General features: G+C 38.8%; 1 protein-coding gene and 1 long non-coding RNA gene across 6 annotated transcripts in view; one reads left to right on the top strand and one right to left on the bottom strand.

Moving 5' to 3' along the window:
- LOC117065061 overlaps positions 1-1,966 on the bottom strand; it is a 66,177-nt gene extending 64,211 nt beyond the window's left edge. Inside the window, exons 1-2 of one of the 2 annotated variants that reach the window (XR_004429807.1) lie at positions 1,686-1,966; positions 1,149-1,304 (exon numbers count right to left, since the gene is read on the bottom strand). This is a non-coding gene — a long non-coding RNA (uncharacterized LOC117065061). The remainder of the gene's footprint in view (positions 1-1,148; positions 1,305-1,685) is intronic. The other variant, XR_004429808.1, reaches the window with a different exon arrangement.
- Positions 1,967-2,033: 67 nt separating this feature from the next.
- MROH2B (maestro heat like repeat family member 2B) overlaps positions 2,034-15,146 on the top strand; it is a 70,805-nt gene continuing 57,692 nt past the window's right edge. For all 4 annotated transcript variants that reach the window (XM_033179453.1, XM_033179455.1, XM_033179454.1 and 1 more), the window contains exons 1-6: positions 2,034-2,550; positions 3,623-3,684; positions 6,147-6,257; positions 7,871-8,030; positions 8,792-8,890; positions 12,232-12,386. In XM_033179453.1, coding sequence (XP_033035344.1) covers positions 2,523-2,550; positions 3,623-3,684; positions 6,147-6,257; positions 7,871-8,030; positions 8,792-8,890; positions 12,232-12,386 — 615 coding nt within the window. In that variant the 5' untranslated portion in view covers positions 2,034-2,522. The remainder of the gene's footprint in view (positions 2,551-3,622; positions 3,685-6,146; positions 6,258-7,870; positions 8,031-8,791; positions 8,891-12,231; positions 12,387-15,146) is intronic.

Here is a 15,146-nt window from a genome sequence, read left to right as displayed (position 1 = left end):
TAGGAAAGAAGAGGAAAAGAGAAGACAGGAGAGACAAGAGGAGAGGGAAGAAGTAGTAAGGGAGGAGGAAAGGAAAAGGAAAGAAGGGAAATTGGGGCTACTAACATCAAAAGGCATAATTACTTCTACATGACATTGCCAGCTAATATTTCTTTCCCTTTTATATCTTAGAGTAAAAGAGATTAGGCTTATCTCATGAAACTGACAAATCAAACAAAACAGAGCCTAATTTCACTTTTAATATACTTTATAAAAATCTAACATTTCATTTGAAGAATAAAAGGAGAAATCTCAAAGTTTAAATTAATGGTAGTCTACATCAAAATCATCTACAATAAAACTAATAAAACTACAAAATTTCAATTTTTATAATGTTTCTGTATTATTTCTATGTATCTATTCTTCCATAGCTTTATATTTTACCTTTACTACTTTATTAATATTCTTGTCTGATAACATCACATGGTAATATAGTAGGCCTGGGATTGGGTAGTTTCATTTGATAAGTTACATTGAAAGGGGATGGCTACCACATACCCAATGAGGCACTGTAGTTCCTTAGCAGGCTAGATTTGGCATAGATAGCACATGCCATCCTATTCACTTTGAGAATTCATCTTTAGAATCCTCCTAGAGTCTTAGAGAAATCAAATCCATATTGTGCTAGCCTCGTGTAATGAGAAGAGGAAGAAATGATGGGAAGATGCAACAACCAGGCCACTGAAAATGAAATGAAATGACAGCAAATTAGCTGTTTTGAGGATTTGGGGATTTTTAAACTATCTACAGTATTGGTTTCAATGAGTGAATTTGCTTTGTCTGAAAGGATTTTAGCAAAACATGTTTTGATTGTAGTGATTAATAAATTAAAACCAATATAAATCAGTTATCTCCTAAATTCTCTAATCTCTATGAAATCAAGGAAGTCTTTATGTACAGACATACGGAAAAATCATTTGTCACCATTCACAAAAATATTAAGAAAATGGTTGTAACAATTACCTAAATGGCTAGCTTTCTTATTATCGATTCTGCTGTCCATGGTTCTTTAAGACTTTAAGAGCGCATAATTTGTAATATCTTTTTTCCCTATAAGATGTTAAGAGTTTCAGAATGCCTCTAATCACCCCAGTACTTCCCTGACTCACCAATCTTGGCCTGTTCTTCAGTGAGTGAGTCATGATGCTGGGGAAGAGCTCCTTGTCGAACCACAACAAACATTCTTCAGTTAACTGCTATTTACTGATCCACTAATGAATGTTTGGGCAAGGACCTTGGCCAATGCTTTTCAAAGTTTAGTGAACCTACGAATCACCAGGGGCGCACATTAAAACTATAGATTGCTGCCCCCTCATTCCAATTTACTGGGTCTGAAGTGGGGCCTGGGAATTCACATTTTAAATAAGGATACCAAGTAAATCCCATGATAAGTCACTTGCAGACAAAACTCTGAAAGTGATGCTGACTTTGGAAGAGGAAAATGTTGAGGAACTCTTTAATACAGTGCAAAATGTGTATGAGAAGAATGATGAATTCAAAGGTTTAGTTGGAAGCACTTGACCCTTGAATCTGGAATAAGCTTTGCTGATGAAGGTAAGATAGCCAAAAAAGCAGTAGCAGATGAAAATTGTCATGAGCTCCCCCGCTCAGCCCCTTCTACATTTAGCCCTACAGACTAGCAGTACCCTCTTTCCATTCTCTATCATCCTCCATATTCACATAGCGTCTGGACATATATCGAAGATTGTCATCACATAGATTTATAGTTGGGAACCAGATTTCAGTTCATGCTATAAAAGTTGAAAGCATTATGGAAAATTGGTCTAGATAAAAAATAATTTGAAAACAAAAAGAAAGCATGAAGACAGAGAAAAAGCCTGAGCCTGGAGTGAGGCCAAGATCCTGAACACGCCAGTGAAGAATTAATGGAGAGGGAGGTAGAGAGGGCTTCGCTTTGCTGCGGGCAGTTGGATGTCAGTTGGACATTCCATCCAACTGCCCCTGAAGTACATTCCAGCCCACTGAGCATGCTCAGTTCCTATAACTGACTTTCACTAAGTATAACAATCAACGAGTTCACCAGAAAGCCTTTCCCAACATCAGGACACTAAAGCAATCACAGAAAACTATTCCTGAATTTGTGATCAATGGACTCAAGTTTAGGGAGAGGAGCACCTTCGGTCTACAACAATGGTTTGAATCCCAGTCTCTAATTACTTCTTTCCCAAATACTCTGGTCATCAAAGGGAAATATTTGGTGAGATGCAGCCATTTTGTTGGTTAGCAGGAGTTCAGACACAAGAAAATGTCATAGTGGTAGAATACAGTATCAACCTCAACAGCAAGCCCATCGCTGGAAGCTCCCAGACCATTGTGCTAATCAAGTGGAGGAGGCACTTTCATTTAGAGAGGCTTATGTGAACCTTATATGAGAAACTTGCCAATCTGCCTGTTTGATTTTCTAGCCTTACTGTTTCAAATACTTAGGTGCTATCTTTTAGAGACCCTGAAACAGCCAAGACATGACACCCAATACAGAGGAATTCATAGGTAAGCATCATCAGATCCTGACAAGTCAAGGCTCTTCCCCGTGTTTTGTGTCTGTGGAATTATAAGCATATATGAGGTCTGGGGGTGATGCGTCATTGTGGGAGGTCTGTATACCTCAAAGGATTTATGAAATGGTATGCAAAATACAGAATAAAGTCATGCTGATTGTGAAGGATCAATAATAGACTGGAAGCCTAAGAGATGGTTGTGCTTTAAAAGTTATAGTCTACCTGAGGAGAAAGTGGCTACATATCAAAGAAAGGCAGTTTGTTATTTAATTTTAAATACTAGAAGAGTCCTTTGGAAGTATTTCTCCCAATTTCCAGGTATGGCTGCCTTTCTGCTTTGCCAAAAAGATTGCCCTAAATGAGTATATTGTTTGGTTTGGAAATTCATGAGAAATCTTCATCTCCAAAAGCATTTCTCCTACCAACTTGCCATGTAGCTTGAAATTGCTCAATTCCTTTGACTCCATTTTCTTCCAGTTTTCTAGAGTGCTTTATTCCAAAACATATATTCATAGAAAATGCAAGTCAAACACATTTAGGTCATTGTCAGAAAACAGGACATGGGGAAGGGACCAAAAGAGGGAGTCAGCAGGCACAGGAGAATAGATGGAGTTGAAGAGGGCATGGAAAAAGAAGGTGGGAGAGGTATTGAGGGGAGGACGAGTGAAAAATAAACAGCTATGTTGCACCCCTGCCTTCTAATGCTCAAGTCAGGAGTGAGAAATTCACCTCATTGACACTTAGAGCTAAACCCTGCAAGAAAGAATTTACAAGGCAATGCCCACTTGCCTGGAGGGATAAATAGGAATCCAGCATCTTTTACCTTCCCTTTCACATTTGATTTAGGTTTAAAAAATAATAATAATAATTGAGCATCTGCTAGTTTCAATTATGTCATGAATATGAATAAGACAGTTCTTGCCGTCAAAGAGCTAGCAGTCAAGGGAGAGAGACAAAGAGAGAGAGGATAAATGAATGAATGAACTTTCTGTGTTGATTACAAAATAATTAACAGGATGACATTTCAGCACATATTTTAATTCGTATTTTTCTGTACATTTTAGAGATGTTTGAGGATATTAACCTCACTCTTGGCATGCTGAACAAGGAAGATATTGTTAACAAGGTAGGGAAAGTAGAGAAAAATCTTTTTCCCTTTTTCAGTCTTGTTGTTGCAACATTTTGTATATATTTTTCTTTGCCTCAACTTTCTCATTTTTCTCTGGCGTGTTACATGGCATTCAATTTTTCAGTAAATGCTGTTGTAATGAAAGTCATTGTAATGTTTAAGCAATGATATTTAGCATTTCAAGAATCACAGCATCTATGTCTAGAAAACAGCAAAAAAAAAGTTCCTTTTTATAACTTTATATAGGCAGATGTTGAAAGGTGTATGTCAGACTTACAAACATGTGGATGAGACTGTTTCCTTTATAATTTGAGGGTTGTTACAAAAATCCCTAAAGCTCTTCCCTGCTCATCTATAATGCTATTTCACAGCTAGAAGTTTACCTAAGAATTGAAGACTTTTCACATTTCAACAACCTTCTATAAAATAAAAGAAATAACTGCCTTTCATCGAACACTTATCTGGGAAGGAAAATGCTAGATATTTTCCAAACAACAGTGTATTGTATAATATTCACTCCCCAGAACAATTTTATCAGGTAGGTATTGCTATTTCCATTTGATAACTGAGAAAAAATTAGGCACAGAGAAGTTACACGACTTGCTCAACTAAGAACAGAGGACTATATCCAAAATCAAGTCCATCTGACTCCAAAAAAATGTTCCTAATCATTATTCAGTGTTGTCTCCTTGTGAAGGGCAATGCCTATACCTTTGTCTCTTAATTCAGTGGTTCTCAACCCTGACCACGTACTAGAATCCTTTAGAGAGTTTTGGGAAAATATCAACACCCATGCCCTATCACCAGGGATTCTTATTGGATCAGTCTGTGAAAATCTTGAGCATTTAAAGCTCCTGGAGGTGATTCAAACATTTAGGTATGGTTGAAAACCATTACATTAATCTCTCAGTAGAAGTCACCTTTCCCAAAGAGCACTCTTTCTCAAACATTGGGAATCACTTGGAGAATAACCTCCGGATCCCAGAAGCACTGAAGGAGAATTTCCAGTAAAGGGATCAGAAAATATATGTTTTTAGAAAGCACTTCCGAGTTATTTTATGGTGAGTCTAGTTAAAGAATAATAATAGCCAGCATAACCAACAGGTTTGTTGCCAGCTAAAATTCAGTCTGTTGGTTTCAAATTGTAGCCTCGGTACGTAATACTAACTACATTAAGCTCCCTGGAACTCAATTTCCTCACCTATAAAATGAATATATTTGTGGTACCTAACACAGGGACTTGTGAGTATTAATAAAATGCTCCAGATAATGAGTCTGGCACAGTTCCAGGAATGTGGTGAGAGCTCCATAAATGTTAGCCTTGCCAAAGAACAAGGCCTGCAGACAGAAGAGTAAGCACGTGGAGCAAGGAAAAGATTCACAGAGATAGTTAGGCAGGCCCAGAAAATACAAGGAAGAAAGCAAAGAAAACTTACGCATTATTCTCAAACTTCCCAAGGACCAGCCCTGAGGAGTAATGCAAAGAATGCTATTTAACAACTTAAGCATGGGTGCAGTGGCTGGAGGTACATATTGAAGCTGTTGGAGATTTCAGAACGCCAGTCTCTCGTCTTCCAGAGGACACATAGCCACCTAAAAGATTTACAAGAGCCCTCACACAGGGCATCGAGTCAAGCCACACAACCGGAGGCCCTGTCTAAAAGGTTGTCCACAACTTTCTGTCTGCAGAGGCATGAATGAAACAAGGGCCTGTAAATGTCCCTTAGGATCCAGTTTCATAGTTTAGCAGCCTCTTGGGGAGTTACAGTGTGTTCCCTAGTACCATATCACTCCCTGGTAGTAAGGGCAGCAATTAGGCTGACAGGCATTTCCATTCCCCTGAGTGACCCACAACAGTGATTTTCAAAAGACATGGAATGGCAGGTAGCCTATCCTGGTCTTCAATTAGATCTTGCCATAGAAATGTAGCCAAGTTAAAATAGTTTCTAGAATTAACTTTGCTCTGTAGCCTTTGACTCCTAAAGATGCACGTTATGTTCAGAAAGCCTCAATTAAGGGCGCGCACGGTGGCTCATGCCTGTAATCCCAGCACTTTGGGAGGCCGAGGCAAGGGGATCACCTGAGGTCAGGAGTTCGAGACCAGCCTAGCCAACATGGCAAAACCCCGTCTCTACTAAAAATACAAAAATTAGCCGGGCATAGTGGCACACACCTGTAATCCTGGCTACTCGGGAGGCTGAGGCAGGAGAATCACTTGAACCCAGGAGGCAGAGGTTACAGTGAGCTGAGAACATGCCATTGCACTCCGGCCTGGCCAAAATGAGTGAAACGTCACCTTTAAAAAAAAAAAAAAGAAAGTCTCAATTAAGGCATATAATATGAAATCCATTGTGTAGTAAAGATAAATTGCTTACTTTAATGGTGTTATTCATTAGGACTTCATTTGATTCTTTATTTTTGCAATCCAAATTTCTGTGTATGCCTTTGTATGTTCACAGGAAGACATTTACAGTCATCTCACTTCTGTTATTCAGAATACTGACATCTTGGATGATGCAATTGTCCAACAGTTGATTTATTATGCTTCTAAGGACATGAGAGACAGCAATGTAAGTTTGGTTCATGATGGTGAAAAGGGTCTTTAAGTGATCCAACTGCACCCATGTGGACATCAATGAGCTGTTCTACACTGTTGCCAGGACCACAAATCACTTGTATTTGTTCTTTGCGGTAACTTGGATATCCTTATAATGCCTGATATTTACTCCTTCACAGATGAGGAAACTGAGGCAAAGATAAGAATTATTTTAGAGGTGATATTATCCAATCTCCTTTTAGAAGAGGAAGTTCACAATTAGAGATATATTTTTTTTGAAGGAATATAGCTGTCTATTGACAGAACTAGAAACCAATTTTCTTGGCTTCTTTATGACTTATTTTTTGTGTACCTACTTATCTTAGATTGTCTGATAGACAACATAGCAAAAAATAATAATTTGTAATAATTTGTAGAAATAATTTGAATCCTAGGATGATGTCATCTCTTCCAGAAAGAATTACTTGTTCCCGCCAATGGCACTAACAATTTATGATTGCTTTCAGGGCTTGAGATTTCTGGGTCACTTCTATAACTCAAAATTGGACTGTTATTCATGAGAATACCAATTTAACCTTTCATCTGAGCACAGCCCTTTGGTGTCTTAGCCCAAAAGACAAGAGGTGGGATGACCAGAGTCACCACTGATTGGCCCTGAACTCTGACTATTGCTTCAAAATGCAACAAAACAGTCTCAAATGCAGGACTTACCTCTCTAGATCAATAATCATTTCCAGGCCTCAACTCAGTAATTCGTTCCAACCTGTATTGTGAGTTTGCTGATGGCTTTATGAGTATATATTTTTAATACCTTATCTGGGTCTTTTTTATTTTCCTCAGGAGGAGGGGTTGACCAAATTTACCTAGCTCACCATCACCAAAATCGGAAGTCTTTCCCAGTACCAACAATATTGGAGATAATTAGGCCAGATTAACACTGAAACCAAAGCTCTCAATTCCTAGCTCATTTTCTTTCACTTTTCCTTTCAGTCTTTCAACCACAGTAATTTGCATCACTTAAACATAAAATATAAGTCCTGTGTTCATGGTACCAGGTCAATCAGCAAGAAAACAGCTACTGACCTCCAAGTTTACTAGAACTCTGTTAAAACCAGCATTTTCAATGCATTCAAATTACCTCTGCTTTCCCAGCTACTGACACCTACCAAGCGTTTCTCACTATGGTTTTGTAACAGCCTGTTCTCCCTTCGTCCCAACGCTAGAGTAGCTTATAAATAGTATGGCTGGATAGTAGAGAACAGGCTGCTAGAAAACCATGGGGAAAGATTCTTGATAGGTGTCAGTTGCTTGGAAAGCAGAGGTAACTTGATTGCACTTTAAAAAACTGGTTTTAATAGTGTTCTTGCAGATTTGGGGGTCAGTAGATGTTTTCGCAGACTCCAAAAGAAGGGAAGGTGGGAGGAAGGAATGGTGAGGGTTCACTAGAAGCCCAAATCTCACCATTACACAGTTGAACCATGTGGCCAACCGGCACATGTACCCCGTGAATCTATAATTTTAAAAATAAATAAATACATACATAAATATTATGCTGACTAGTTCCCCTCCATAGACTCACTCTGCCCCTTTTCTAGTTGTTATTGTTCCTTTTCTTTTCCTCTTCAGATGCTCAGAGAAATCAGAATGCTAGCTGCTGAGGTTTTGGTGTCTCTTGCTGCACATGATTTCAACTCTGTTATGTATGAAGTAAAAAGTAACTTCAGGATCTTAGAGCTACCAAATGAATTCGTTGTGCTTGCCCTGGCTGAATTGGCAACCAGCTATGGTACAGTGGGAATATTCTCCATGTTTTCCCTGGGAAATGACAACTGCTAATTGTCTAAAAGCTAAATGGGAGCAAATGGTAGAAAAGATAGCATCTCTACCTTCTTCTGTACCAAGAAATATTGATAGAGGGATATGGGCAGCTGTTTAAAATGAGCATGGATGATTCTGCTGCCCAGCCACTAGTCTAGACTGCTCTGAATTTGGCCACTCTCCCATCCTCACCTTCCCGTTCATCCAGCTTTGCATTTGCAGAAGCACATTTTCTGTAAGGTATATTCTACTAACCACTGAACACTTACGTGAAATAGGGATCCCTATCATTTATTTCTACACTACTGTATTTAACAGATATTTAGGAATCGTCTATTATATATGTTTACATATACTTGGGGGATACAGGGAAGATCTGGTGGGAGAGATTGACATTAATAAATTAATTATCCAACTAAGCAATTGCTGGCAGCATTGATGGTATAGTGGTGAGAATAGCTGCCTTCCAAATAAGCAACTGCCACTTAACAACAGGTACAAATGGCTGTGTAGCTAAAACCTTATTTTCAACCGGCCCCTCCTTGATTATCTAACTATAGCCTGGTATTAAGGTGGGGCAGAGATAGGGGAATTATAGAAACATCTTTCTACTACACCTCATCTGCCTCCTCCATGCAGCCCTGAAATACTTCTTGTTGATTTGAAGTCATAGAACCCCAAATTTGAGAAGACAAATAACACCTCTTTCCTTTCTGCCCCTCACTGCAGTGTCCCAGAGTATTCCCTTCATGTTGATGATCCTGCTCACCATGCAAACCATGCTCAGGCTGGCCGAGGATGAAAGGATGAAGGGGACTTTCTGTATTGGTGGGTATCCCGATGATTTCCTTTTTGCTTGAAACCAGACTATGAACTGTCTTACAAATTAAGCAAAAGTCTTGTTTTCCCTTTAATTCCAATTTTGTCCTTTTGAATAATAATAGCTACCACTTTTTGAGTGCCTACCACATGGAAAGTCCTCAGCAGGGGAGTTATCTCATTCAATCATCACAGCAATTCTGCAAGATAAGTACTATTTTCCCATTGTATAGAGGAGACACTGAGGTTCAAGGAAAGTGAGGAATTTTCCCAAAATGATGACACAGTCAATGAGATACAGAGGTGGCATTCAAACCCAGGTCTATGGGACCACCCAGTCTACACTCTTCACTGCCCTGTACAACTTCCATTTCAACTGACCTCCCTTTCTAATTGGAGGACACTTTCTTGGCAATGATTATCAGCACTTAACAGTTCTTAGCATAGGTTAAATTTTGACATCTGATTATAATGCAATATTGTAATAATGATAACTAAACAAAGTAACCAAACTACAAGCAATCATAAAATCAAGAAAAACAGGCAAGCAAACTATGGTCACAAACTCCTCTATCCAAAACTGAAATACCTCACAGAAATCAAGAGCCTACAGAGAAAAACGTGCCTTGGAATTCCTAGGAAGTAGTGTTTACAGTGTACAGGGAGGTTTCTTGGATGAGACTGGAGACCTAGTCCTTGACTCTGCTCAGCCACTGAGCCACCAAGTGACCCTGCCCTTCTCTCAGTCCCAGTTTCAACTCTAAAAACATCAGAATAAGTGATTGCTACGTTCCCTTCCACTTCCAACATACCCTAACACTGCTATTTTGTAATTTAAAAGCCCACGCTGTCAGGAATGTCTTCTTTACCTATTAACAAAGGCTCTTCTATTCCATCTTTCCCATTTCTTCTTGTTCTGTCATCAAAGTAATATTTTTATCTCATATATATTGAGAACTTGCTGTGTGCCTGGGCACTGCCCTGGGTATTTTAAGATTACTATTTCTGGCCGGGCGCGGTGGCTCAAGCCTGTAATCCCAGCACTTTGGGAGGCCGAGACGGGCGGATCACGAGGTCAAGAGATCGAGACCATCCTGGCTAACACAGTGAAACCCCGTCTCTACTAAAAAAAAAAATACAAAAAAAAAACTAATCAGGCGAGGTGGCGGGCGCCTATAGTCCCAGCTACTCCGGAGGCTGAGGCAGGAGAATGGCGTAAACCCGGGAGGCGGAGCTTGCAGTGAGCTGAGATCCGGCCACTGCACTCCAGCCTGGGAGACAGAGCGAGACTCCGTCTCAAAAAAAAAAAAAAAAAAAAAAGATTACTATTTCATGCAGAGCACGGTGGCTCACGTCTGTAATCCCAGCACTTGGGAGGCCGAGGTGGGCGGATCACAAGGTCGGGAGATGAGACCATCCTGGCTAACATGGCGAAATCCCATCTCTACTAAAAATACAAAAAATTAGTCAGGCATGGTGGCGGGCGCCTGTAGTCCCAGCTACTCGGGAAGCTGAGGCAGGAGAATAGCGTGAACCTGGGAAGTGGAGCTTGCAGTGAGCCTTGATCGCGCCACTGCACTCCAGCCTGGGCGACAGAGTGAGACTGTCTCAAAAAAAAAAAAAAAGAAAAAAGAAAAAGAAAAAGATTACTATTTCATTTAACTCTCACAGCAACCACATTAGATGGGTAACATGTTTTTCACCATTTTACAAGTGAGAACATTGGACTTAGAAAGTTTCAAACAGCTTGCCTCAGGTCACACAGCCAGTACATGGCAGAGCTAAGACTGTCAACTATGACAGTCTGACTCAAGGACCTGTGCAACTATACTAGACTAACCTACTTTCAATACTTTTTACTATTCCTACTTATTATCATAGCTAACACTGTGTTCCTGCAAAAACAAAAGTTTGGAGCCTGTAACAGCACTTCTACATTTAATATTAACAACCAAGAATGTAAAATTAAATAAAACTGGAAATCCTCATGAACATTACTAAGGGAATTCTCTGTGTTATAAAATTATCTAAGCGCCCTTTGGTCTTAAAGCAACTTTTTGCCTGACTGCAACTAAAGAAAAGGTATAAAAAATAATTATCCATCCAGCCAACCATTCAGCCGTCCATCCATTCATTCATACCTAGTCATTTGATCAATCAGCAAATTAGCAGACATTGTGCTGGCTGCTTCACATACCATGAACCAGCAAGACATCATCCCTTACTTTAGGTTGCTTACAAGTCAGTTAGAAACGCACACACACATACACACATACACCAAGAAATAAATTATTAGAAAGTATAGCAGGAGATTCTCAAAGAAATTATAGGGAGTTTGGAGAGACCATGAATGAGCCAATAAATGGCCAACTCTACAGCTATAACATGCTCAGGGTCTTTTTCAGGGTATTTTGTGAATGTGAGGAGTCCCTGAAGAATGGACTAATTAATTTTCTTTATCATCTAGCAAAATAAGTGGCACACAAGGGCTGAAGAAAATAATATTATTATTTTATGCATTTCATGCAAATATATGTGGATTCGTTGCCCAAATGGTATTTTGGCAGGCTTAGATTTCTTTTTAATTTTATTGAAGTAAAAGATAGACACAGAAGAGCACGCAGATCAGAAGTGTACATGTTGATGAGTTATTTCAAAGTGAAGTTGCCCATGTGGCCACCACTTAGGTCAAGAAGTGGGAGATTGTCAGAGCCCAGAAGCCCCCTCATGTTACCTTCAAAAGGTAACCACAGTCCTAACTTCAAACACCATTAGCTTTGCCTGTTTGTAAGATTCATCCATGCTGTTCTGTGGAGCTATTGCCCATTTTTATTTCCGTATTCTCTTACATGTCTATAGAATGTAATAGAATTCTACCTACTAGCAGATATTTATACTATATTCTGTTTGGGGCTATTACCAAAACAAAAAGCTAATGTGAACAGATTTTTATACAAACATTTTAGTGCTCGTATCTACACATATCTAATGGCTATATACATAAGACTGGGATAGTTGGGTCAAATAGAATGCATATTCAACTTTGTTAGATAGTGCCAAAGAGTCCTGCCAAATGCTTGAACCACAGCAGTATGTGAGAATAGCAACTGCACCTTAGTCTACACTTGGCATTGACAGTCTTAAATTTTAGACATTCTGGATAGTAGTGTTTTATTATGCTTTTAATTTGCATTTCACTATTGTGGCTGAGTACTTTCTATATGTGTATTTGATGCAGTCGTAAGACCATTACATATTTACTAATCATCAGCACTCTCTTCTCAAATTATTTTATCGTCTGTCCCATCTTTATATTTTTCTCAGTCTGTGGTTGTGTGTTTTAAATGCAGCCCTTGAGAAATTCAGCAAAGCCATTTACAAATATGTCAACCACTCGAGAGATTTTCCCTACCCGAGACTGGATACCAACCGACTGTCTGACAAGATCTTCATGCTGTTCCGGTATATAATGGAGAAGTGGGCTCCTTTGGCCTCACCCATGCAGGTGAGTGGGCCTCAGGATGCCTCAAGCTGGATGTCCCTACATGCTGGTTGAAATTTCTCTTCTGTTTGTAACATGATAATTAGAGTCAGTATTTTTGGAAGCCGTTGGTTGTATTTTATGAGATTCATCAATTTTTTCTTTTTTTTCCACCTATTTCAAATCACTATTTATTTATTCTTTCAGTTAATGTTTATTGAATCCCCATGACATGCCAGATACTGTTCCAGATGCTGAGGTTATAGCAGGAATTAAATAAACCAAAATCTCACACTCATGAAACTGACATTTCAGTATGTGGAAAGAACAATCAATAAGATAAAATGAGTAAAGAAAACCCAAAAAGTTAGATATTTCACATTTTATATATTAAAACTCATATTTGAGCTGAGTCACTAATTAGGAAAAATAGCAGTTCACAGATGCTTCTTGTGTCTAAGAATATCATGATTAAATAAAATAACATCTAAAGAATATACTTGGCTGCTTCAAAATACTGCAGTGCCTTGTCCTTGTAAAGAATAGATTACAAAGTACGTTCACACATATCTTGCTTTAAAAGTGTCTTCCCTTTATCTTGCTTAACTGCTATAGCTTTTTTAAGAAGGCTAAATGATATCCTATTTAGGTCTCTTCATTGCTTTATTATAAAAAGTTTAACACTTAGCAACTTTCTCTGGTTTCTTTTCAACACTTTAAACTATTAAAGCATTTATTTTTTTAACATCCTGAGGTAGTTAAATCATTAGCAACATGGAACTTTAAAAATATTCTGTAGGGAAGTGTTTTCTTCAAGGCACCTGGAAAACAAATTCAATACATCTGTTTAACGACTACTCTTCTTGCTCCCCACAGGAAGAGCCAGGCAAGTGCACAAAAGGTACACAAAGTGAGAAGGGTGCACAGAGAGGGAAGCACTTAACTGCCCTGGTGAGCTGCAGCATTGGAATTGATCTTTGCAGCCCATGAAGCTGCTCACCACAGAGAAGATGCATTCCCTACAGAAGGACTAAAACTTACTGAGGCAGAGGTTGAAAATGGGGTAGCGTGCATACCTGAGTTAGTGTGATGGGAGACAGGGAAGGGAAGAGAGAAAAAAAGACATAAGGCAGAAAGAAATGAAACCAAAAAGATGATCTTAGTCATATAATGAAGAGCCTTAGCTGCTACATACAAATTTGGACCTTTTTTAATAAACAAGAAACGCTTGAAAGGTTTTAAGCAAGGATTTGAGTACTGTAGTAGAAAAATCATTCTAATATCAACATTAACAATAGAGGGGTATGGGGTGGACTAAAATAAGACTATTGGCCAGGAGGCTATAGAAATATTCCAGCTCATAAGTGGTAAAGAGATCAATTAACATAGTGTTCCTGGAACTGATCAGAGTAGTCAGATGCTGAAGAACAGAATGACCAGGACTTGGCATCATTTGGAAGCTTATTACAATGGAAACACCTGGGATGGTTTCCTAGGTTTCTGACTCAGGCGATCTTGGGATCATCAATTTAAATGAGGAGGAATTACAAATATGGAACAGTACAAAATGGGTTTGATGTAGACATTTTGATTTGAACACCTATGGTACTGTCAAGTGGAGATATTAGTAGGTTTGAGGATATTCACATTTGGAGTTTAAAAGGAAAAGCAAAAACTGGACATATAGATTTGAGTATCATCATTGCATAAGTAACAACCAAATAAGTGGATTTAGATGGAGTTGTTTAAAGCGAGTATATAGAGTGGGAAAGTGGCAAAAATACAGTTCTGGAGGGCATCAATATTAAGGGGAAAGCAAGGGAGAAGAACTCATGATAGAGAATAGGGAATGTGCTAAGAGTGTAGGAAAGTGAAGTAGAATGAAGTCTTAGAAGCTTAGAAAGGAGAAGTTTTCAAGAAGCAAAGATCTAATCCTGAGTGTTACAGCACTCAGGAAAAATCTTGACAAGTATCCATTGCTTGGAAATATATGGTGAAAGAACCACCCAGCTAATGCATAGTCTTTAATGAAATAAATTATAGTTGCCATTAGCCATTAAGTTTTGAGATGATTTGTTGTAAAATGTAGCTGATACAAAAAAACTGTCAAACATTAGATAGAAAAGGCAGAATATAAAACTCTATAAGAATGATGTCATCTTTAATAAATTAAAATTCACAGAAAATATAGGAAAGTATAAGTCAAATAAATAAAAAAATATACTAAAATATACCAGTGTTTATCCATGGGTACTCTGTGTATTACGTTTTCTTCATCATAACATTTGTGATTTCTACATTTTTATAATCAGAATTTATCACATTTATATTTCATAATCTGGAAGTTGTTGATTTTCTACACTGAATGGCAGCAAGATTCTAGTGGATTGGGAGGTGAATGGGAGCTGAGAAGTAGAAATAGCAAATAAAGACCATACCTTGGAAATGCTTTGCTCCAAGGGCAGGAAAGAGAAACAGAGTCAGGTGGGGGTAATAGTTGGGGTCAAAGTGAGGTAGAATCAATGAAGATTCTTTTTTTTTTTTTTGAGATGGAGTCTCACTCTGTCAACCAGGCTGGAGTACAGCGGCTCCATCTCCACTCACTGCAAGCTCCACCTCCCAGGTTCAAGTAATTCTTCTGCCTCAGCCTCCCAAGTAGCTGGGATTACAGGTACCCACCACCATGCCCAGCTACTTTTTGTATTTTTAGTAGAGATGGGGGTTTCATCATGTTGGTCAGGCTGGTCTCGATTTCCTGACCTCAGGCAATCTGCCTGCCTCAGC

The sequence above is a fragment of the Trachypithecus francoisi genome, unplaced genomic scaffold (genome assembly GCF_009764315.1).
Source record: "Trachypithecus francoisi isolate TF-2019V2 unplaced genomic scaffold, Tfra_2.0 Lachesis_group2, whole genome shotgun sequence".
Lineage (NCBI taxonomy): Eukaryota > Metazoa > Chordata > Mammalia > Primates > Cercopithecidae > Trachypithecus > Trachypithecus francoisi.
The sequence above is the reverse complement of the archived record's forward strand: the minus strand, read 5'-3'. Positions and strand labels throughout refer to the sequence as shown.